At 42.6% G+C, this 22,910-nt stretch overlaps 1 protein-coding gene across 1 annotated transcript in view; it reads right to left on the bottom strand.

Moving 5' to 3' along the window:
* Positions 1-22,738, bottom strand: part of LOC137298151 (alkylglycerol monooxygenase-like) — a 31,603-nt gene extending 8,865 nt beyond the window's left edge. The window contains exons 1-6 of the mRNA XM_067830263.1: positions 22,496-22,738; positions 5,852-5,979; positions 5,567-5,718; positions 4,590-4,693; positions 1,565-1,660; positions 3-135 (exon numbers count right to left, since the gene is read on the bottom strand). Of these exons, the coding sequence (XP_067686364.1) occupies positions 3-135; positions 1,565-1,660; positions 4,590-4,693; positions 5,567-5,718; positions 5,852-5,979; positions 22,496-22,612 (730 nt within the window). The 5' untranslated portion in view covers positions 22,613-22,738. The remainder of the gene's footprint in view (positions 1-2; positions 136-1,564; positions 1,661-4,589; positions 4,694-5,566; positions 5,719-5,851; positions 5,980-22,495) is intronic.
* Positions 22,739-22,910: the final 172 nt, after the last annotated feature.

Below are 22,910 nucleotides of genomic sequence, written 5' to 3'. Positions count from 1 at the left end.
ACCAAATATTCTGTCCCAGATGATGAGAGTTCCAGCATAGTTCTTGTCTATACAGTATCTGTTCCTCCCATGATGCACTCTGTGGTGGCTAGGAGTGTTCAGGATGTACTCCAGTGGGCCTAGAGATCTCACATACTGAAACAGTGCATCAACAGCTGTTCAGTGTACTACAGGATAGAATCCTTTTAATTGATGGGAACATTAATTTTCATATGAAACATGATTCGGAGGTCTCACATACGGAAACAGTGCATCAACAGCTATTCGGTGTACTGCAGGATAGAATCCGTTTTGTTTAATAGATGGGAACATTAATTGTCATATGAAACATGATTCGGAGGTCTCACATACTGAAACAGTGCATCAACAGCTGTTCAGTGTACTACAGGATAGAATCCTTTTAATTGATGGGAACATTAATTTTCATATGAAACATGATTCGGAGGTCTCACATACGGAAACAGTGCATCAACAGCTATTCGGTGTACTGCAGGATAGAATCTGTTTTGTTTAATAGATGGGAACATTAATTGTCATATGAAACATGATTCGGAGGTCTCACATACTGGAACAATGCATCAACCACTGCTACAGTTTCTTGCTCTATGTCACAGTCAAAAATATTCCAGCCACATGATTGCTGTCTGTAAACAAACAAGTCTGTACCAGACAAACAAGTGATTTACCCCTACAACAAGGATACAATGACATGTATCAACCAGGTCCTTGAACATGACAGCCTGTTGTCAACAGGTCTCACTGATGACAAACGTGTTGCAGAAGAACAATTCTAACCAGGGTCTTCTCTTGGTTACAAGGTCTAGTTGCTTACTTCAAGATCAGGATGACTAGTAAAATTGCACAATAAGTACCTGTGGGACATGATCAACTTATTTATGGCTGTACAGATATATACTCTTAAAAAAAAGTACGGGATAATGAACTTTCAATTTGGATAGGAAGTGTAAACATTAACAAACATTTCAAGGACAGACATCTTATGAATGCACCACCATTTCCCTCTATTTCAACCACTAAACACAATGCATGATATGCACGTGCACAACACAGCAGCCCCATACACATGCATGATGACCCATTCTTGAATTTGATGTTTTTCCAAGAAGGTCGAGAAATCACTTAGAACATTAATTTTGACACTCATCTTGCATCGCACATTTGTCAGTGTTTGTTTCTAGTTGTTTGTTTTAAAATGAAAATTGTACACATGCAAATTACATGCCATACACCAATCATCTTCCAAAAGCGACTACATTCCAAATAACTATGGTTGTAAGGAAGTGCAAATGGTGATGCACTCTCAAAACATTCAATAATATCATATCAACATTGATTGACTCTGAGAAATCTCCTAAACATTTTAAATCTTAAAAAAAAATGAAGATCCCCTACGTTTTTTTAAGAGAATAGATTGTGTGCATTCAGAATGTCAGACAGTGATACCAGCCTCCAAGACACAACCTGTGCCCTAACCTCTAAACACCTGTCACCATGGTTACCTGTGCCTTTCCTAACTGACCATGATGATCGTGATCTTACTGACCTCTGTATGGATCCAGAACTGGTACAGGATGTTGAGCTCATGATGAAGGATGAACATCGGGGAAGGGATGAAGAGAGCCAATGGGAGGTAGAACACCTGGGGAAAACATCAGGTTTTAGTGGTGGTCTGACTAACTGAAATGATCTAAAACTGGTTGCAGTGACCAAATGACCAAACAATCAATCTTATTTTCTGATAATTGAACAAATATGGTTTTACAAATACTGATTTAGTCTTTGGAACATTTGACCAAGGCACATTTCTTCAAAGTTGCCAAGTTTATTTTTAGAAAACATTCTTCACTTACAGGAAAGTCATGACTGAACATTTCATACAGACTCCAGGACGTTTATGTTCATGCTTTATTACTCATAACTTTAAAGTAGCAAGTTGCATCATGTATACTTATCCGCAATAACAACCTGAATAGGAAAAGCTGAAAAATGTCTTCAACCAATTTTTTTCGATGATTGTTCACTGGTAATGAAGCAATCATCAACAGTGACATTTCAACGAATTCCCAACGCTAGCATGGAGACTAAGTAATGTATATCCAATTTGTTACCAACAAAACCGTAAGATAAAGCCGACTTTCGGATAAACGGAGGTCGGATTAACAAGACTTGACAGTATATCACTTTTGTCTGATTGTTATATGATGCCATCATCTGAGCATATTCCAGGCATATGACGGTTAGTCTGTCGTACAGACCCTGAAGTATAAATATCCAAGAAAGCCCACACAAGTCTGGAAAATGTGGCAAGTCTAGATTTCCATAGCTTCTGAAAATGAAGAAAGTCTCAGGGCTCCATTTCATTATATTATTTTTTTTCACTAAGAACGTTTTTTCAGTAAAATATGTTCATTTCAGAGACTAGCTGTTAGTCTATATGACGGTGACCTTAGCTATTTGAGTCTGGACCTGACCATCCAGTGTCTGACATCATAAGCGTTGATCTATTCAGTTGGGATATGATGACATGCATCAACCCAGCCAGCAAGCCTGACCACTGATGTCATCATGTTCATTTAGAAACAAGGTTGTAGTTGTATTACATGGTTTCTGATAAGATTCTTTACAATGCAGTGGTGTGATTGGGTGCAAAGGTGGTCTTGAATATCGCTGAACAGCATAGATTAATCTGGTATAATATAGAAATCAGGACGATTTTTAAGACTATACATGGGTCAAGTGTTCAGGGCCCCTATTCTCGAAAGGATCCTAGCCCTAAGATATCCTAACTTGATCCTAGGGTCTAGGATAGGTGTCCTACCTTATACTCGAAAAGTATCCTAGCGCTAGGATATCCTAACTTAGGACAAATACTAGGATAGGTTCTAACTTGTCCTTAGTCCATCTCAGTGGAAATCAACATGGTGTGGTGTACATACTTGTTTCTTCACCAATTTTGACATTGTGAAAACTTAATTACAGCTGAATTTACAACACACAGTTTTTATGAGTTAAGAAGATTTTTTGAGTTTATATCATCAATTTATCAGTTGTGAATAAGACTTACATGTTGCAATACACATATTCTTTAGATCTACAACCGATATGTATTTTTATTCTTACCTATTCTATCCCTTTTTTTATTCACAAACGCTCTTTTCTGTCACATTCCTCTGAAATGTCAATGTCAAGGCGAACCCGATAAGGGAAGTAACTTCTGTTTATTTCCTAAGTGAATTTTCACTTTGTGAGATGATGCATAATGAAAGTTCAAGTCATAATAATCATTAAAAAAATCAAATGAAACTATTTTTTGCATGTCTTAATTCTCTTTTTGGCAGACTTTCAAAATCTGATGACAAATGTTATGTCCTAGTTTAATAAATGAATTTGATGTGATGAAATTATTGAATATGTTAATAATACTTAGATCTGATAAAATAGTTAGATATATTCAAGTACAAGTTCACTCTATTTTTCTCGATACAAGGTATGAATTTTTATTATAAATATAATTAATTACAATTTCTTCTAGATCAAGTAAGTCCACCAAAAGCTTAATTTCACCACTTTCAAACCTTTCACTTAGGTTTCTAGTCTCACCATTTGTCTTGTAAACGAGATCGTAGCTGCCCTTACACATGCGTTTTTCAAGCAATGAATTGTAGATAATATTTAGGTGAACTTGATAAAGGTTTTTTTCTATCTCACCTACTGAAGAGCTCACTATCCTAATTAGGATCTGTTCCTCAACTTAGGACAAGGATGAGATCGTTTCAAGAATGGGTCTTATCTTAACAGTAGGATGTCATAACTCCTGTCCTAACTAGTTAGGATCTGTCTTAGCTGCGACCCTTTCGAGAAAAGGCACCCAGGGCTGTATCATCCCATTTTTACATCTAGACCAGCAGCTGACTGAAGATCATTCTGTCACCCTCGATATCCTGCCTCAGAGTATACTGGAGGCTAAAACACTGTTGCTGCCATGTGTCTCTTTCCATCAATGACTTAACTGTTATTTCCACTGCTATCTTATTAAATGTGTCACTGAATATTGAAACACCACTCTATTTAGTAATTACTCTGCAGTATTTTTATATAAGTATTGACTTGTAAACCTAGTTAGTTTTAGAATACAATTTTTGATTGTACAATATTTGTTTTTTTTCCTATTTTCACACTGAAATGTTTTAAGTACAGGGTTTCATATCCTTCCACTTGGAAACAGATGTGTAGAAAAACCTAAATATATACTACAAACAAAAAGTATGGGAATGCCCTAAAATTTGATAGTCATATTTAAACTTAATCATTTGAGGTCATTTATACTCTAAATGTAATGTAAGTGATTCAGTATTCAAGTTTGAGTGAAATATTGTGTTGGGAGTGTGAATCAAACATGGTGCTAGTGTGTTTCAATACCCTTGTTTTTCCTCGTTATTGACAATGATTCATTTCACTCAGACTCAACAAATCTTGAATCAGTTGTTTCACTGTATGCCTATCAAATCTTAGGGTGTTCCCATACTTTTTTATGTAGTGTATATAAATACTATACTAGTGTCTCTCACCCATGATGTATATATTTGTAATATCGACTGCCTCAAAGCTGTTGTAAAATTGTAGTATTCTGAGCTGTGATGGACCTGGTGAGCAGCCCACATAAAATTCACCTCTGAAACACAAAGATTTCTTAGCTGTTTACAGGTATACAGGTATTAATATTAATCTGATATTAATCAGTACTGAACTGATTAATATATCATGATGTTGATGCATACAAATGAGCCACAATGCTGAGAAAGATGTTTGTGTGTATCCTTTGGAGTTACATGTCATCTGTGAATTTATCCCTTGCTAAGAAGCCACTGGAAGGATGACAGTATATGGATGAACAACTTCTTTATTGCTATGAGCAAGTCTTGTAAAATTTCTCCCGATCCACTCAGTTCATCTTGTACTGAGACTAAAAGATACTGAAATACAATTTCTTTTTAGTGGACACACATGGACTAAAAGTGTGTTTCAACCAATCTGCCATTTCACTATGCGCCTTGTTTGCCTCTTCCGTGAACAAGAAAGATAGGTCTGTCATATCACCTGCCTAGACTTAGAATTTACATTGATACATCTCATTTACCCACAAATTACAATTATCATTACAAAGACATAGCACACCTAGAGAACTATCCCCTATATTCATTATACCAATTTACAGATACATATTTTATAGAAATGAAACCTCTTCTTTGTAAATAAGAAGTTTGCGTTCCATACAATTTATCCTTACTCAGATATGCCGCCTCCTAACACTTTGCAATTCCTGAATCCCCAGGTTTATCTTCAATAAATTTCTTTTCACATGAGTACATGTTCTTTTAATAAACATTAGCCCAAGGTATTTTGAATAAAAACATATCATTTCTAAGTCAAGGAAGAAAAACCTATCTTGACCATACCATAAATGCCGAAATAAATATGTACAGATTTTTCAAACAAGGATATATCAGAAAAAGAAACGCATGCAAGGTAAAACAAAGTTGCAAACCATGTGCCATACGATGGAACCAGTAATAGCCTAGGTCCACGGCCAGGAAGCACAACCACCAGGTGTATGGAGAGTCCCATGGTAACACATAAATTTGAAAGTTCTCATGTACCCATATGTATGCTGCAATATGGATTGATCGGAAGAGGAGTCTGAAAACAAACAACACAACATTCTGAGTTAGCTAGATAAGCATTTCAGCTATTAGGCAGGAAAACTTACACCACAAAAGAAATGGCAAGGTAATTTAGTGATGAATTTATAATACTATGTGCACATACTCACAAAGGAAGCCTTGAAAACATTCCTGCTCCAACTGAAGTGAGTCCATCATTGAGACTTCTTTTGCCATCACCTCGAAGAAGCATTACAATGAACTCAACCACTATAAAGCCCATAAAGAAAGGGGCTGCCTGTAATAAGATGATGATAAATTCTGATTGAAAAACAGAGCAAATGTACATTTTAACTAGTTAAACAAATATGTGAATTCAGTCCAACATGAGTCCTAGATATAAGAAATGACATATTGGGCTGATAATGACCATGCATGTACAAACATGGTTATATTTCTTGGAATCTGAAGTTCTCGTTTTGCAATAATCAGACTGTCAACTTTATCATTCTTGATCACATTTTGTCACTCGAGTAAACATTTTTGGATTTGTCAATTTGGACTTATAGGCCAGTTTCCTGCTAAAGATTTATAAAAAATTCTGAATAAAAATACTGTGCATTTTCGAATTTAAGCAGAGGTGATTTTCATGGAATTCATGGTAGTGCATGATAATGAAACTGATTACGCCACATGCTTCACCCATCACACTATGCTTGATTGAGGACAACCTTAGGGGCACCTTTGCTTTCAATGGCAAGTGCCATTGGGCAGCACTAATACATGTTATTACCGTAGTGGAGGTCTGTTGTCAGATAGGTGCTCAACTTATCCTTGTTTGCCAGTAGACGCATTACCTCGGCTAATGAGAATCAAACCTACACTTTATGCCTTCTGGAGTGCTTAATAGATAGAACACACATCGAACAAATCAGCAAACTGAGGTACCTCATATGACTAAGCCATCCATGCCTTGAATCATTTAAGAAATATCACAGTTGATCAGATAATGCAAAAATATTCAAACATTTCATACAAATCATTGTCAAACTCTAAATCATGTCTACATAAAAGATCTATACAGCTAATATATATTTCACTTACACAACGTCATACTTTTAAAAAGTAGTAAGATATTTCATAAACACTAGTTTACAAAAATAAAGACATCTGAGGAATTTACTGCAGTCCTTTTCTTGCACAAGTTGCAGTCACAATGGATGCTGATTCATATTGTTTTCTCAAGGCAAAACACAACTTTGCAGATTCTGAGACCTTTTGATATGGACTTACAGAAACAAATGATCAAAAATGAAAGCTCAGATTGTCAGTTTTAAAACCTGCTTTGTACTTGGATGAACAACAGTTTCCAGTCACATAGTAGTTCACCATCTCAGTATTTGTTTTTTTGCTTTTATCCCATTATTTTTATTCACAAAAGTACAGTCATTCTACAAATTACAATGATTTTACATACATAATATAATGGTTATGCATAAATCGTATTACCACAGTCCATACTGTGGGTATTGGTGTTCACAAAAAGTAGGAATATTCATTCATCTCAGTATTTGTTGACTGGATCGACTGCAAATGCAGAGAGTATGTATTTACAAAAGTCAACATCTCTATATATATTCTTTGTGGATAACAACTTCTTCTGTTGTATATGAAGCAACGTTTTGGTATTCATTCTTGTACTGTTGCCTGACACTGGGATATGAATTCATACTGAAGTGTCGCATCATATACAATAAAAAATGTTGGTTTCAAGAGTTGTTTAAAGAATGTTACTTTCCTTTAACTCACCATACTTCTAAAGTGCCAATTACCAGATTATCTCTACAGAGACTATAAAGCTTTCTGAGAAAGGAGATGGGTGTCTGTGCACACTCTTGAGTAAGAGGGAGTGCACACTTCATTTTCACCTGTTTTCAATAGTCATTTATTATACTTTCAGGTCAAAGGGGTGGCTTGGGTGTGTGTGACCTTTAATCATCTGATTAACACATATTCTAGGAAATCTATGCAGCTTTAAGAAGGTATAAAACTATATTTCATTCACTGTGATTCTGTAAACTATATTATTTATTTTTAATCTTTGATGTTAAGTCTTAGTAGTATAGGGAATGGGGGTTCTAAAACACTTTCAAAAAAAGTCTCTACAAAGCCTTATTTACTAAATAAGGCTTTGGTTGGGTCCTTAGCTCTTGCTACTATTACCCCTACTACTTAACGCATGTTGGAGGTAACACTGTGCCGTACGGTATGATCAATAATTCTTCTCTTACAAACCCCCTACCCGGCCCATCCCTCAAGTAGTATAAGTTAGGTTCGTCGGCTTTCATATCCACTTTATCTATGTTGTAAGTTTTGACTGACCATATAGGATCGGTGGCCCGCTTACGGCTATCACCCTCGTGTTCCCCCGGCTGGTATAGATACCTCACTAGGGCCCTATCTGGTATCTGTTTCTCCTTCCCACGCAATGGAGCGGCCGACTCTGCAACTATTGATTTTAGTTTGATAGCGTCTGCCGGTTTCTTACCGGTGAGACGGGTGACTTAATGGTTGATTGCCGACACCACCTTGGGTAACCTCGTGACCCATTCAGTCGATCGTTTTCCAGGGGTGACCATCTCCCTAGCATACTGATGGCCGAACAAGCGCTCAGCCAAAGTCCTATTAAATCTCTCAACTATGGCTTGGCTGCGATGGGCTCCGGCCGTGCCACGCCTGACCTTTGTATCGTGTTTGGCTAGCAGTTGTGACACGGCACCCATGAACTCCCGTCCGGGGTCAACTTGCAGCTCTGTTGGCCACGTCAGCGGACTGCGTTTGTATATGCGTTCGAATCCTCTGGCTACCTGGGCCGAATCTTTCGTGGTCAAGGGTTCGGCTTCCTTGTAACGACTGGCTACGTCCACTACGGTTAAGGCATACTTGTACCTCTTGTCATGGGGTAGGAACAGTAGGTCTGCCTGGTGAACGCTATTAGGTATGTTAATACCGAACCTCCTTCTAGGCACGTAGCGTGGTGCCGGCAAATAGATCTGCCACAGGGCTTGTTTTTCAAGCCATGCTTTGGCTTCCTCCGGGGGTACTCGCGCTATTTTAGCTAGCTTATCTACTGCGCTAGCTCCTTTCCAGTATCCACGCGGGCTGTAGTAAATAGCCTCAAATTTTTTCATGTCCATACGCGTATGTGTTTATCCCATCAATAGCTATCCAACGTTTCGTGTCCATAGGCGACAGGGACGTCTTGTTTATAGTCAGTCCGTATATCTTATGTCCATCACTTCTAAGTGTGTTCATTTTATGCCTAAAGGTACGGGTCTTGAACAGGGCTTCCTTGAATCTGGCGTGTTTGATGTGTTGTTTCACCACATACTTCTTAACCCCCTTAGCCTTCCGGATCTCACTATTGTCGGCTTTCAGTATGGAGTACATCTTAGGTCTCAAACCTATGTACTCGGCTATGGGCGTGCCAGCACACTCGTCCTTCATCTTACCTAGGACCTTTTTATTTACCGTACTGTGTATGGTATGGGTCTTAGGGTAGTCGCTGGTGTCGTATAAATCGAGGTGTTTTTTCATGTCCTCGTACACGTCCTCGGTTCGAATCTCCATCAGCAGGGAATCCGTGTCAGTGTACAGCACTTCACACCTGTCACCGTACTGTTTCTTGAGCTCGTTGTAGTAAAAGTCGTACATCAGGTGTTTGGATAAATCGAGGATGCTCATCCCCACGTAAACAGGCCGGTTGAATTTTATGTGGCTTTTCTTCATGTGTAGGGCAACCAGGTTGTCTGTGAATATCTTACTACGGTTGAATGCCGGACTGGCTATCAATCTCCTGAGCTTGTCTTCCTCACTCGACCGAACCAGCTTCACGGTCACGCGTTTCTTCAGGTTCTCCATAGTCTTACCAAACACCGAGTTGTTCATGAGCTTGTAGAGATTTTTCTCAAAATCACTGGTGGCTTTTTTTCGTAGGTCTGTGTTCATTCTGATGTAGGGCTCCATCCATGGGCTCTGGTCGAACATGAGCACCCTGTGTATTTTGGTCAGCCTCATACCCAATGACAGGTACAGCTGTAGGTTGCGATAGTGAACGATGTACTTGGTCTTATTCATTAAGTTAGGCACGAGTTTTTCAACGTCTGTCACACGCCCACCTAACAAGTTATGTTGGTACTCAGACATCCAGTCTGGGTTAACCCTCATACGTTCGGGGGCCAGGGGGTAGCTGTTGTGCGATGTGTGTAATTCCTTGGTATACCCTAAGTCAACCTCGAGGATATAACCTTTGTTCGAATCTGGTGCAACCTCCATAACATCAACGTGGGGTACCCATTCGAATCCCCCTGTAGGTAGATACTGGCTCATGGCCCAGCCATACAGGTTGTATGCGTCGAGGTAGAGAATGTGATTGGTTGGCTTGTTAGGATCGTAACCTTTCACGTATTGATTATTTGCTTTCGCGTATCGTTTGGATGCCATGGAAATCCCACCTCGCAAGCCTTTCTCAATGAATAGGTGTATGTCGTAATCTGTGAGCAATTCCAAATTAACTCCGGTCTTTTTAAGCAAGGCGTCCCACGACAGACCTGGGCTGGTGTAATACCATGCGGGGTCGAGTTTATACTGCTTGAAACACGTTCGCCTAAACGTCTCAAACACGTCGGCTAACAGCAGTACATCTGTCCTCAAGTACAGGTCGTGATAATCACCCAGGTTCTTACAACCCAGTTTATTCCATACGTTAGTCGCGTGCGAGTAATCATCTCGTGAGACGGACGCCTCATTCAGCTTGCTATAAAAGCAGTCAATAGGGGGTAGTCTGGTCTCGGTGAACTTGACTCAACTATCCATGTACTCATAGGGGTACACACCCTTCCTCATAAGCAGGGGTCTAGTCTCGGCGTCTGTGTATCGATCGGTGATAGGGAAGGTATTGTTGGCCTTGACCAGACTGTCGAGTGACGACAGGAGGAACTGAAACGAGTCAATGAACCTAAGTCCGTTTAAGCTGAAGGAGATGTATCTCTCCATGTTGTTGGGGATGCACGTTATATTACCATCGATTTTCGCGATGGCCTGCATGATCAAGTGTGAGTCGTACCCTCTCAAGTTGTGAAAGACAACGGGGATGTTTATTGTCTTAGGGTTGATTTTAAGCTTGAGGTTGCACGCGCTGTGAGCGGCGCCTCTATACTTACCAGTTATGTGGCAGTGATCTCTCACCGAATCACCGTTAAGTGGTGAGTCACACACGTGACAGTTAGTGCTACTAGCGTGAGCTAGCCTGTCGACTCGGGTCATACGCATGGGAGCGATTCTATACAATGCATTCCTAATAATTTTTTCTTCCTCCTGCAAACACTTTAGAAACCTTTCAGCCGCGTCAGGGCCCCTATACACTACCGGAGCTTTCGTTTCCCCGTCACAACGGACGACAATGTATCCAAACCCACAGGCTTTATGCTCTTGTGTTTTGTGGGTAAAGCTACCACTGGGAACCTCGCCGGCGGCACCACTGGGGGAATCCCTCACCACCAAGGCTTCGAAGTCGGCGTATATGATATAAGGCACAGACATTTGGTTCTTGTGGTTACCGAATTTTAGGATATTATCACCTTCCTTAGGCATGTCGACTCGTATGGCCGTCTGCCCCACACCTTGGCAATCCTCCCGGTGGGATTCTAATAAATCAGCCATGTAGGCATCGTTCACAGAAGTGGGTCTTTTCTCTGTGTGCCGACTGGTCATACAACAGCCTGCTAAAGTGTTTTATCCATGTGTAGTGATACTTGTCACCTCGCTGGATCATGAATATATTGATAACTTGGCGATCCTTCACTTCGCTGACCCTGTGTACTATTGTTGTGTTACCTTCGTGTCCAAAGATATTTATAGCCAGATTATTCTGTTTTTCTACTTTAGTGATCTGGGATATGGGGGTGGGTTCATCTATACCATCCCAGTTGAGCCCATCATCCTGAGGATAATTAGAAGACCTGTTCGGATTAGTGTCAGCTGGAAATAAGGCTGACCTGATAGCTAACCTCAGGCAATCGTTTCCTCTATTCTTAACGTTTACTATGGCATTTTTGTTCCTATAGTAGGGGGGCAAGGCTAGGTATGATCCGCCTCTGAATGGTATGTAGTTAGCTATGTCTAGATAGACATTATCGATTTTATCTACAGCCCACCCAGACCCCAAGTGTGTGTAGCGTTCTAGGTATTCTCGTATCTGCTGAAAACTGGTATCGATTGATGCGTCAATGGTCTCTGTATGTGTGACAACCTCTTGTTTACCTCAGAAGTAAGGCTGAACATACTCAGTGGTACTCCCAACCTGCTTATCGAGCGACATTTTCACTGTGATCTGAAACTTGATACTTCCTAGGTTATTTAGTTCCTGGTTGACCTTATCAGCTATCAGAGGCTTGATATCTGTAATGTCTATGTTTCTATCAACGTGCATGTGCCAACCTCTCAAATAGTTGCCTACAGCGCGCTCAGTGCGCACGAACTGTAGGTCAATAGCTCTATTCTGTCGTAATAATTCTAAAAGTTGTGGTTTCCTCATACGGGAATACCCGCCTAAACCCAAATCGTGTGCCTCGGCTTTCAGTTGTTTTACAGTGGGAGGTTTTGCTACGGGGGCATGTGATAACAATGCGGTTAACCCGGCTCTCCCCAGGTTTGAATAACCCGTGTATCCAAGCTGTTTTGCTTGAGCTTTTAATTGTTTTACCGTAGGGGCTTCTAAACCTAGTAATCTCAACAATGCTGACTTGCGCATTCGAGAATACCCGATCACACCTCTCTGTTTTGCGACCCGCTTAAGCTCGCGTACAGTAGTCATAGTGTTTACACCTAAGAGAACCAATGTCTAATTGGGTCACATTGATAAAAAATATAGTGAATCCAGTACTCGCACTGTTGGATATAGTATTGTAAATATTTTATTTGGTATTAAGAGAGCCGCCAATCAAAACTAGGTGAGGATTTTCGTCACCAATTCTCGTAAGTCTTCTTTCAGCGAGGTATCATGTGTACCCGTGTTCGCTTGAGCTTCTAAACCTAGTAATCTCAACTTCCGTATTCGAGAATACCCGGTGTTTTGCGATATGCTTAAGCTCGCGTACAGTAGTCATAGTTTACACCTAATTGGAGTCTATCTTGAACAGTCGCCTACGTTCTTTTATGTAGCCCTTTTTATTCTCGTAGATGAGTTGATGTCTGACTACGTTCGCTCCGTGAGCTTTACATAGACAGTAGTGCCCTTTAACCCCGATACCACACACAGAACACGTGTAGTTAGGACTTCCCATATGGAAACAACAGAACCCCTGATTCCTGCATTTCCTACCACAGGCCTCGGTCTTCCCCATAAGTATGTATTCGCATCGGTATGGAGCGGGTCTCATGTTTACTTATATGGGTATTTAGTTTAATTGCTTCGCAACCAACGCAGTAGCTGCTATACCCAACACTATGAAGCCCAGTTCACGATTCATTTGTCCCTTGGATGGTGTGTAGTACTGAGCGAGTGTGGGTTTATTGAGCGGTTCCAATCGTTTACCAGTTAGTAGGTAGTATTCTTTCATTGCTTCATCGACATCGTTGAATGTTTGAACGGCATGGTTTTCACGCTGGAGTTGTTCGTTAATGAAATCGATCCTCTGGAGGCGTTTTTTAGCGTACTCGGCCTGTGCCTTTTGTAAGTTCTCAGTAGCGAGATCGTGCCGCTTCCTTTCTTCCTGTATTTCAGCCGCGTGGTCATCTCGTAGTTTCGAGAAGAGGAAATTACTCCCGGAAAATGCCAGGGCATTCACTAACGCCCCACCGACCATCATAGCTATCGTGGCCATCCTATATTTATTTCATTATATTTTCAGGTATTATCCCTTGTTTTACTAGGATGTCTTTTGTAGCCATCGCCATACCAAGGTTCATTATGAGCATACCCATATCCTGCAGGTTGAAATCTAGCTTGATAGTTGGTTGTTTAAGCACCATTTTAGTCAACCGAGCGTACCCTACGGCTAGACTGGCGACCACTGTGGCGTGGTATGCGTCGTTGACGAACGTTTTCCCCTCAGACATTATGTATATGATATAAAAATATTAAAATTATAACATGATATGCGGGTCGACAGTGGGGGTTACCTCACTGTTGGGGGGTACCACCTCACTGTTGGGGGGTACCCCCACGTATAACCATGTTATAACCACGGCAGCACCTACGGCCAACAACAGTCGGGGGTTGATAATTTTATGTTGGTTACACCACCGTTTTTAACCGGCAGCTACTCTCTTAGGATTCTTCTGCCTGGTTACTGTTGGGGGTTCCTGTGAAGGGGTCACTTCCCCCACTGGTTCCCTGGTCTCCACCGTCACCTCGGGAGGGGTTTCCCTCACTGTGGGGGGTACCCCCACCGTCACCTCGGGAGCAGCATCCATCTATACTATTATTATTATTCTTTCTCTCAAATTGACAATGCTTTGCCGTGATAATCGCCGCCGTCACTGGAGCCAACAACATGCCATATTTGTGGTACAGCTCGCAGCTGATAGAGCTCACGGCGTTTCTCGAGGTCCTCCCACAGGTAAAGTCGGCGCTCTGGTGGAATGGGAAGGAAGTATGACACAATACCGGTGTATATCTGGGTCATAGCCGATTCTATTGTCTTTGTCATTTCTGCTCCGAGCCGGGACTCGTATCTAGCGTACAGCTTATCGATTTCTTCGGCTGACATTTTGTGAATTTTATCCGGAGTGTAGTCTCCAAAGTAATGTTTGGCTTTGCCGCCAACAGCCAACGCCACCAGTTTCTCTCGCTTGTCATCAGTGGGGGAGACCCCCACACCCTCAGGTACCAACAATTGTTCGAGCAATTCCTCACACTCCATCTTATAATATAACAAGTAAGATTTAGTTTTAACTATATAATACCCGATGCAGACAAAACACAGAGAAATGAAGGTTAAGTTGCACACGACAAACACTTCAAATATCATAGCTATACTTAGCATTTGCTTAGCTTTAGCTTAGCTTTGCTTAGCTTTGCTAAGCTTTAGCACACTCTATATGCTACTGGTTGGTCGGTCTTGAGCACGAGCTTAGCGTGTTTAGTTTCAGTGAGCTGTTTCTTCACCCTTTCCCATTCTAATTTGCTCATCACATCGTTCTCTCTCAAACACTCCTCGAATAAGGCCACCCATCGCGTCTGCTCCCTGAGGTCTTTCAACACCGAGTTGAACTTCTGCGTTAGCACCCAGACGCTGTGATTTGCATGCCGGCCGGAGAAGGCCAGGTACGATAGCATGTCTCTCTTTTTTGTTATCTCGCGATTAGCGCTGCAGTCGTCCAGTATAAACAGCGTCGGTTCCCCTTTAAATTTCTCGTGAAGAGCTTTCAACCAGTCCTGCAGGCGTGTTCCAGGGTCGATTTTGTGTACGTCCGGGTCCGTCATCACCCAAAGTCGCGCGTACGTTTTATTCATGCTCAGAGTAGGGCACATGATAACGATGTTATCGAACACATCCTTGTAGTAACCCTCCAACATATCCAACACGAAAACGGTCTTCCCACAGCCAGTCTGCCCGCACACTATGGCGCAGTGTGGGTCAGTGGGCAGTGGGGGGTACCCCCCATCAGTAGATGGCTTGCACGAATCTCCCATTGTCTATATTAAGTTGCGCGTCCATAATAACGTACAGATATAATTTCAACTTACCAGCGGGTTGAGCCTTCTTAGTAATCTGGATGGTTATCCCTTCGCTGCCGTTATCTATACGGCGCCCGCTACCGTGCAGTTTATCATCATCCGTGGATCGCATGTCCAACCATAGGGCGTACTTGGTGGTCAGGTATTCACCGATCTGCACGGAGCCGAGGTCCAGGTCCTTTGTTATATAATGTGGGGTCCCCACTGGTAGCTTTTTTATCTCATCCCACTGCTGGTGTGGTCTCATACCATGACTGAACAGCTGGTTGGGCACGCCCTCGATGGTCACTTCCACCTTTTCAATCTCGGGGTTGAAAAACTTCTCGCTGTCCCTCTGGAATGGCTCGTAATCCTCCACAGGGACGACCAGGATACCTTTCATCGATCGCGCCGGCACGTTCAGGTTGATATTCCACACAGTGTCGCTCTTATCTCGCACGACTGATCTATGCCTCAGTACGCGATCGTACAGGATAGCCATCTTCCCAGAGTACTGGCTTCGAACCTGCCTGGCCAGCTCCGGGCTAGTGACCATGTCGAACTCCAGAGAGATGTCTATGGCATAACTGGCCTCATCACCGTTCGGCGTACGCACTACTTTGCTATAGTCGTTAAACGTGAGCTCGTATTCGAGCCTATCACCCAGCGCGGCCTGGTAAAACGGCGCGTGTCCCGTGAGCAACTCGAAGTCGAGCGGCACGCAGAATCGATTCCCGTATGCTCGAGCGATGGCCTTTTCACCGTCCGATAGCTTGTCTGGCGTGAAGGCATACCCTATGCGCGACCGGGTTGATTTGCTGATACCCTGGTACACATCATTGACTCGTTCTCCCTCGCTTTTCCAGAGATCCCCGTAGCAGTGAAACACGTCGCTGTCGTCGATACTCAGCACCTCGTTACCGCTGATCTTGACGGTCGTTTTCTTGATGATAGCTCGACCCACGTTCCGCACTAGCTCGCGTTTGTCGTTGTCGGAGGTCAACGTGATATTGAACGCCAGTCGAACAGTGCCTGGTACAATGAGGTCATTCTCACCAAGGTTTGGAAATCTAACCAGCAGAGTTTGATTCTGGTCTATCTTGCTGGGATTGTTGGTGATGGTCACCGACTGGCGCACGGCTCTGGCTCCTAATGGCTCTCTCAATCTTCTGAAAGGATCTAATTTTCTACCGTACATTGTTATATAAAGGAAATATATTTTTAATACTAATGGATGAAGACATACCTATGGATGATATGCGGGGCGATAGTGCCCAGGCATTCGATGATGACCAGGAGACCTCATTCTCGCAAGGTGGCGCACTCACGTGGCAGGCCGTCGACGATTATTACAACGCAGTTGAAAATAAATCCAAACTCAAGCCGCTGTGGCGAGACTATTCCAAGTTTACCATCGATAGCAATGGCAAGCTGCGTTTGAAGGCTCGCCCGGAGATCGATCTCGTGAATAAACGCACGAGAGAACCGCTTGCTTTATCAACATTGGGCAGTAAACATGGGAGTGACTTGATCCGCGATGAACTAGGTTTCATAGATTACGGTGGCGCGCGACCTAAGCTTCCTCCGAAGGTCCGTCAAGGTCTGCAAGACATCAGGGACGCCACATCAGATCAAAACATGACTTATGATATTAAAAAGGTGTTGGCCGACTACGAGAACAAGCCCTTCCCGGGTCTCGAATTTACCTTTCGGGAACTGCGGGGGTTGGATCTGACGATGCAAACCAATAGCGGACATCTCGCGAAAAGCACGGCCAAAATTAGCGTGATAGACGACCACATCGCCCATGAAAAGGACAAACTCGGTGAAACTGAGGACGAGGCTCTGAAAGCCACCATCAAGAAACGAATACGTAATTTGGAAGAGGAAAGGCAGACCTGGCTGGAGACAGCATCCTCCTTCAAAGAAAAGCTTCGATCCAAGGTCAGCCGTATACGGGAAACCATCAATCAAGTCCTCTACCGAGACACCACATTAGCAGACAGGATTCGGATATTGTTCCGGGAGCAAGGGATCACCATCGCCAGCATTCTGACTGCATTGGGTTTCATCATATCAACCCTGGTGGTGTCACTGACAGGGGGTACTGTGGGGCCTGCCGGCGGCGGAACCCCAAGTGGCGGAACCTCAAGTGGTGTTAAAGACTGGATAAAAAAACTCGGGGAAGGCCTAGCTAAACTGGCTGGTAAAGCCGCCGAAGCCCTTCCCGGCATCCTGGGTAGTATCGTCTCGTGGTTGTTGGGCGCTCTGGCTAAAACTGCCACGTGGCTCAGTCAAAACCTGTGGGCAGCCATCGTCGCCGTGGCGGGTCTGGTGTACGTAGCGGCTAAGAAATTTTTAACCAAATAAGTCCCAAAGCTACCCCACCAACCACCAGGGCCGTTTTACTATCGATGTGCTGCTGATTGGAGGCCTGAATATGAGGGGCCACCTCCTGTGGTGTTGGTTGAACTTTAGACTCCGGGGGTGGCGCCACTATACCCGTTTCACGTGGTGGGATGTGTGGGATATAGGGGGTGTTAATATCGGGGTTGATACCCAACTTTTGATCCGCCGTGGCTATGACTATTTTGTTGTTATAACCCACCACTTTTTTTACTCTCAGTTGCATATCACTCGGAGCCATGTACAGCCCCACGCCGAACACGTAGTTGACTTTCGATCTGGCGTATTCTAACACGTTTTGGTAGCGTTCGATGGCCCGCGGGAGATCAACTGGAGAATTGATAGCATCCTCAACGTTGGCAACGAACTGTTTCTGAGCGTCGTAAGCAGTTCCCTTACCGAGGATGTTGGAACGCGTCATCGACTGCGCACCCAACAGCGCCCACACGTACGTTCGAATTGAGTCGTTCAAGCGTATTGTACCAGCACGAGTGAATTCTTTCGATGTTTTTGAGATCATTTTAGTCCAGGCTGTGGCTGCATCAGGATTGGTTTGCTTTATGTAGCTGACATGGATCTTTTCATTCGTTGTGGGACCTGTAAATGTATGACGGTTTGGGTTGTATGTACCATCTGCAGAACCGGCCATATATGTTCCGGACCTGTAGAAGTACACGTAAACTATACCGAGACCATGGTTCACACCAGGAAGGCGAAAGTCTTTATTCGTTGGAATCTCAAACTCCCCACAAACACGTTCATAAGCGCGTTTATCATAGGGGTTATTCGTCATACTCCACGCTTTATCTTGGGGAAGAGGAGCACTTATTTCCTTCAATATTCGTCTCGTTTGATAATAAATATGAAACAAAATGACTGCCTTACTCAGTTCGTCTATACCGTAGTCTAGTGTCACACCCGACCCTGTCGTCGCACACCACACAGCAAAGTTGAGTTGGTTCTGCCAAAACTGCATTGGGTTTTGATTCCAGTTTACCACCGCCTGCGCGTTATAAACGGTCACGATATAGTTTTCAAAGATATTAATAAAGGTTGTTTTAAACCCCGTACTACCTACCACCACGATTTTCAAGTGTGCTAAGTCCATATTATAATATATAAATTATATATTATAATATGTACATAACACTTCCAGGAATAACGAGCGGTGAGGCCGTTCAGCTGACGCACACGATCGATAATACGTCAGGCCAACTAGAAGTCGCACTCTGCGATATCACCTACCTACCGCAATGGACTAACATCAACGCCAGCAACAATAAGCTGTTCGTCAGTGGAACTCGCAGCCAGATAACTGACGGCTACTACAGCGTGTGCTCTCTAAACGACGAGGTCTTCAAACCCCTGGGAGCCGAACTCAAGATGAACGACTCAAACGGTACAGTGGTGTTAATCAACAACGGAAGAAACCCCTTGAGGCTCGGCCGACCATTAGCGAGGATACTCGGTATGTCTCCTGACGAGATAAAACCAACAACAACCGTCACAGGCACGAAGTTATCCGATCTAGTACCGTACCGAGAGCTGTACATTCATCTCGGTCAGGTGAGCACAACGTACAACATTCAAGGAGGTCACCCTTCCACTATACTGAGAGCAGTGCCGGTGAAAACTGAGAAATACAACGACGGTAGAACCGAGTCGTTTTCACCACGGCAGTATAAGAGATTAACCCAGGGCAACATACCTGAGCTGATAATATCGGTGTTAGATATAAATCATAATCCTGTAAATATAGGATACCTCAGCTTAACGCTTCACGTAAAATGACCAGCGCACAAGGGCCCGGAGTGAAAAAATGCGTCAATATCGGGATCTCCGACCTCGGAGACACGCGCGGTTTCGACGCTCCCGGAGTAGATGGTAAATCGTACGCCTTGCAACTGAAAAACAACATTTACAAACGCGTTGAAGTCACCTCTGGTGGAACCCTAAGTGATATAGTAGATACCACAAGAGCAACAGTCAACACTAAGTACGCCCTTGTCAACACCGGTAATAACTGGATAATATACCCATCGTTCGGGGGTAAACTGTTCGACTTAGACGATGTTGAGAGCACTACCGTCGCCCGAAACAAGCCATATATGCTCGTCTTCACCGAAGATGACAAGTGGGTGTTGTTACCCGATAACGACTGGTTTCTCAATATTAGGCTCGGCTCCCCCTACGTGTTCACGGATAACAAAGACAACCACCTAAACAAAGTCGTGAACAATGGAACCCTGCTCGTGGCTTACGTCCCAACTCAGAGACGTAGCGTAGTCGTCAGCCCACTCGACACTATGGCAGCCCACATGCTATCGAGTAAACCGGCCATACAAAACGTGACATTGCAGTTGGTGTCTGAATTCGAAGGCGTGGTCAGTATACTAGAGAGTCTACCGGCAAACTCAACACTGATCATCAAAGTCTACCTAGGGGAACCATCGGGGAATGATGTCGAGATCGTGAAGGGAATCAAACTCGGGTGGGGGAAACGACACCAGTATCAAGTTTGCAACGTTTACGTGCGGGTGGGTGTCGGCTCCAACACCAGTCTGCAGGGGGTCAACGTGATCGTGGAAAACAAGATATCACTAACCAAGATCTTCCTGCCTGACAACATACACTTCATGGGTATGAAGTTCACCCCTGAACTATTATCAGAAAACCAGTTGGAAATTATATCGTAATAGTATAATAATGACCAGTCATCCCAACACTACGCTTAACGACCTAGGAGATACGGAGGGATTCGATCAGCCTGGTGAGGAAGACACCTTATATATCCTGCACTTCAAAGACAACGTGTACAGACGGGTGTCGTTATCAGATTTTAAAGAGCCCAAATGGCTGATCAACTTAACATTCGCCTCACCTTATATCACATTAGGCGCAGATATATTGATCTCTAAGATTAGGAACAACGGTATCTGGGTCGGGGATTTCATTCCGGAGAGGGAATTACGCATGATAACTATTGATACCGAAAAACATAGGTTAAAGTCTGTAGCAAAAAATAAATTAACATTTAGCAATAATGCTTATAGTATATATCTTGATAGAATATTAGTCCCTTTCACACTCATCATAGAAGTCTTCTTTTCCTATTTAGACAATGAAAACACCTCAAGAGCACACCAAATTTTACCCGGGGTGTCAATACACTGGTTTGACGAACACCGAGACCAATATTGTCGTATTGTTATACAACAGGATACCCCCGCGGGTCCTATAAACCGCTTAATAAGCCTCAGTGGGGTTTTTATTACAACAGGAAATTCTATTAGACTCTCACCTATTACCCTGACTAATAATCTAGATCTTGTAGACTTCAAATTCATTAATAGACTTTTAACTGAAACCCAATTAAAATATCTTTCATAATATATATTATAGGATGGGTCTGTACCCAGTCGTAGAGGAAGTAGCGAAGACGCTGGAAACCGTAGATGGGTTCCGCTTGAGGCAGTTATGTGATGTGAAACGCCAACTAGAACAAGACCGTGACACGCGGAAAGCACTATGTAAAAAGTACTATAGAGCTTTCAATATCGTGGACGGGGCTGACACTACCCTTATGGTAACCAGCATGGGACTAGGGGCGGCAGGCGTTGGGTTGTTAGCTACCATCGTGGCCGCACCTATAGTGCTAGGTATTGAAATAACAGCTGGGGTGGCAGGGTTGGCAGGGTTGGCGCTTAAGTTAGTATCACGCAGACTTCATCGTAAGGCATTGAAACACGACGAGATCAAGGTTTTGGCCGAAGCAAAGCTCAACACAGTAAGTGGGCGTATTTCCACGGCACTCTCTGATAGTAAGATCTCAGAAGAGGAGTTTCGTTCAATCCTCTCTGAACTCACAAAATATAACGGAATGAAACAAGATATTCGGTCCAAATCTCGTAAGTCTGCTATCAGTGAGGACGAGAAAAAAAAGTACATAGAACAGGGGATACAAAAAGCCCAACAAGCCTTTATTATGAACACCAAAGAGATCATAGGCGGTTCACGTTAAACTGTTTCATCGATATAAACGTGACATAGGCACAGTGTTACCTCCAACACACGTTAAGTAGTAGGGGTAATAGTAGCAAGAGCTAAGGACCCAACCAAAGCCTTATTTAGTAAATAAGGCTTTGTAGAGACTTTTTTTGAAAGTGTTTTAGAACCCCCATTCCCTATACTACTGTCTTTAACAACAAAAGTTAACAAAATACAAATGTTACTGACTAATACTGTACATCATATGCTACCTGAATGTTACTATATTGCCTTTAAATGAAAATTATTAGTTTCTGCAAAATACAAATGAAGAAAATTATTTGTCTGAAATATTTACTTTGTAAATACAAGTGATGTGCTGCAGTAACAACATATCTGTGAAGCTTTATCATATTACATGTTACACAATTAAAAACATTGGATGTTACTTGCTATAACATGAAAATACCCATATCTTTAAGATATTATGCTAAAATCCATAATAAGTCTACCAGAATTTAAAGTTTGATGAAATTTTACTTCCTGTGATTGATTCTTGATTAATTTTCATCCAGCCCCAGATCATACTATTGGACATGTAAGTGTACGTGTTGACATACCAGAAGAAAACAGATTTACTTTTAGTGGTGAAATAAAGCTAGACATATCCATACTTTGACCCGTTCTTTGGTATACTTACTTCTTTAATGTACTGAGGTACATCTTCAGCTTTCTCAAACGAGGTTTCATTTGGTGTTACGAAATAAAACATTCGCCTAAAGCCACTTATTAGAGGATCTTTCCACATCGAATCCATCGTTGTGTTTTCCTGGAACAAAGGAATAACTGCCACTTTGTTTTATGTCTAGGTTGGACATAAAGCAAATGTCATATCCTGTCTGATCAAACTAACTTCGACACCAACTGATAACAAGCTGCAGACGACGCGACCGGTGTTACGCTAATATTTATCTATGTTTTAAAAATGCTATCACATGACCATAAATGTTTCTTTTGATGGCTGCGTAACAGTTAATATTGCTACTAATTGCTCTCTCTTTTCTCGGTATTTTCTGCTTCTTGTCATTATGTTTCCTGTTGTAACGTGACTTTGA

The sequence above is a fragment of the Haliotis asinina genome, chromosome 10, assembly GCF_037392515.1.
Source record: "Haliotis asinina isolate JCU_RB_2024 chromosome 10, JCU_Hal_asi_v2, whole genome shotgun sequence".
Taxonomy (NCBI): domain Eukaryota; kingdom Metazoa; phylum Mollusca; class Gastropoda; order Lepetellida; family Haliotidae; genus Haliotis; species Haliotis asinina.
This window is presented reverse-complemented; position numbering and strand designations above follow the sequence as displayed.